General features: G+C 36.0%; 1 protein-coding gene across 1 annotated transcript in view; it reads left to right on the plus strand.

Annotated features, from left to right (window-relative positions):
• Positions 1-369, plus strand: part of LOC105809515 (zinc finger protein 208-like) — a 59,156-nt gene extending 58,787 nt beyond the window's left edge. The window contains exon 8 of the mRNA XM_012643337.1: positions 7-369. Within this exon, the coding sequence (XP_012498791.1) occupies positions 7-369 (363 nt within the window). The remainder of the gene's footprint in view (positions 1-6) is intronic.
• Positions 370-2,907: the final 2,538 nt, after the last annotated feature.

Below are 2,907 nucleotides of genomic sequence, written 5' to 3' on the forward strand. Positions count from 1 at the left end.
CATCAGAGAATCCATAATGGAGAGAAACCATATAAATGTAATGTATGTGGCAAGGCCTTTAGCCAAAATTCAAATCTTACAATTCATCAGAGAATTCATACTGGAAAGAAACCTTACAAATGTAATGAATGTGGCAAAGCCTTTAAACAATATTCAAGCCTCACTAGACACCAGAATATACATCCTGGAGAGAAACCACACAAATGTAATGATTGTGGTAAGGCTTTTACCAAACGTTCACACCTTTGGGGTCATGAGAGAATTCATATTGGAGGGAAACCATACCAATGTACAGAATGTGGGAAGGTCTTTAGGCAGTGGTCTGATTTCAGGATTCACCAAAGAATTCATACTGGAGAGAAAACTTAGAAATATAATGAATTGAGGTAAATCATTTACCCACTTCTCACGATGGACTGCACCTCAGAGAATTTATAGTAGTATAGACTATATAGTCTCTATTCCTGGAAGACAGATCAACCTCTGATGTCAAATTCTTCAAAGTAATTAAATGTCAAAATCATTTGAAAGCCCTGGGATGATGAAAGCCAGTGGAGCAAGATTTATGGAAAGGTACCATTCATTTTAAAAATAGGGTAGTGCCCCCTTATCCATGAGGAATATGTTCCAAGAACCCCAGTGGATTCCTGACACCATGGATGCTACTGGACCATATGTGTACAGCCATAAGTTTTGCAATTTCAGGTGTGATACTAAAACTAGCAAAATCTTTTCACAATGCATAGAAGGTTTGTTTTTATAGATATCAGCAACCTCAGCATATGATTATTTTTTTAAGTTAAAAGTTTTTACCTTTCCACTTAAAGGAAGCATGTTACATCTTCTCTTTGGCATGTCCAAATTGACAGCATCACTTGCTGTTTGGAGCCATTCTTAAGTTCGATAAGGTTATTTGAATACAAGCAGTGTGATGCTATGAAAGTTGTCTGATAACTGAGATGGCCGCTAAGGGACTAATGGGTGGGTAGTGTATACAATGCAGATACTCATGACAAGAGGGTGATTTCATGTTCCAGATGGGATGGAGTAGGATGGTACAAGATTTCATTACACTACTCAGAATGGTATGCAATTTGAAAATTATGGATTGTTTATTTTGGGAATCTCCATTTGATATTTTTTTATTTCTGTTGACCACGTGTAACTGAAACTGCAGAAAGTGAAACTGCAGATAAGGGGAATTACTGAACTTTTTTTTTTTTGTGGTTTCTTTGAAAGCCTACATTACTTTACCTTTTGTTTTCTCTCATTATTTTGAGACAGCAGCTCACTGTCACCCAGGCTGGAGTGCAGTGGTGTCATCATACCTCACTGCAGCCTCAAATTCCTAGGCTCAATCTAGCCTCCTGCCTCAGGCTCCCAGCTATCTGGGACTACAGGTGTGCACCACCACATCTGGCTAATTTTTAAATTTTTTGTAGAGACAGAGTCTTACTGTGTTGCCTAGGCTGGTCTCAAGCTCATGGCCTCAAGCAATCCTGCCTTGGCCTCCCAAAATGCTAGGATTACAGGTGTGAACCACCAAGCCCAGCCAAAAAGCCTATGTTACTTTTGATGTTTTTCATCCCAAAGTTTGAAATTGGTCAATGCTATGCTTTTGTTATGTGCTTTTTATGTATCACCATGAATGTCTCAGGGAAAGAATCAGTAAGATCAAAGGGCCTATTTCATATGATGGGAATGATTCATATCCACGTTTCCTGGAAGATCAAGGACACTGAATGTTAAGATACTACATTTCGTGACTTTGAGAACACAGATGGGGACAGCATATATGTACAACCGTTGCAAATTATCATAACTAGTGTATTCAGGAACCTCTTCAACAGATTTATCAATACAACTGAGGGCCACTGGATTGACAGAAATAATTGCTCTTCCAGGTGACCATGAAACAAAGAAGGCCATAACATTGAAAGATTGAGATTTTGATAGGAATAGGGACTATTTATGTGGTTGAAATAATGGAGATGAAATGGTGGTTATTGTAACTTGTGAAAGGAAATAGCTGTTGCATGCCAAAGAATAGTGACAAATTAGTCTTATTCTTGGTAATTGAATACTACAATTATGAGAGAGAAGAACTTAAAAGAATTCACTATGTGTAGAATTCATGTTTAAATTATTGTATCACACTGATACCAGTTTACTTAGAATATATCATAGTAATGTTTTAATTAATAAAACTTAAGTTTTTTTAAAACTCTGAATGAGTTATGTTTTTCCCATCAACTCAGGCCTATCCCATCTCATCGTGGCATTTTAATAACAAAGAGTAGCACTATGTCTTTAGTCTCTCAGGATTGAAAACCATCTGCAATGATTTCTTATTTCACTTACCATGCCGAAGTTTCACTTACTCTATAGGAATTACTGATACAGTACCATTGCATTTGCTATCTTCTCTGATTTTCATAACTGTGTGATTAACTGATATACTTTTTTGTATAAATACAAGAATAAATTAGATAAGGGTATGCTAAGTGATCTGTCTGGATTTATATCTGCTTAGTGGTAGAGTAGAGACTTGAACCTGACTAGGTTTTTTGTAAAGACAGTATATTAGTAATTGTGCTGCGCTAACAAACCATGTCAGTTTCAAATAATCCAGGCCTATAATTAGTTTTGTTTACTATGCCATTTTATTTTACATCACTGGTATTTTATTTGATAGTTTGTCAAAACAGTTTTCCATTTCTGTTTAAAGGTCTACTGTATAGATTAGTATCAAATGTGAATAAAACCTTCAAGATCCTAATAAAATGAAGACAATATAACCCTAAGGTTATAATATAATTACAATGTAACCTAAGGTAAACAGCCTCATGTACAAGTTGGATTTACTGAATGCAAGATTGGCTCAATATTATATTGGTAGCACAAAGA

The sequence above is a fragment of the Propithecus coquereli genome, unplaced genomic scaffold (assembly GCF_000956105.1).
Source record: "Propithecus coquereli isolate 6110/MARCELLA unplaced genomic scaffold, Pcoq_1.0 Scaffold196, whole genome shotgun sequence".
Classification (NCBI taxonomy): domain Eukaryota; kingdom Metazoa; phylum Chordata; class Mammalia; order Primates; family Indriidae; genus Propithecus; species Propithecus coquereli.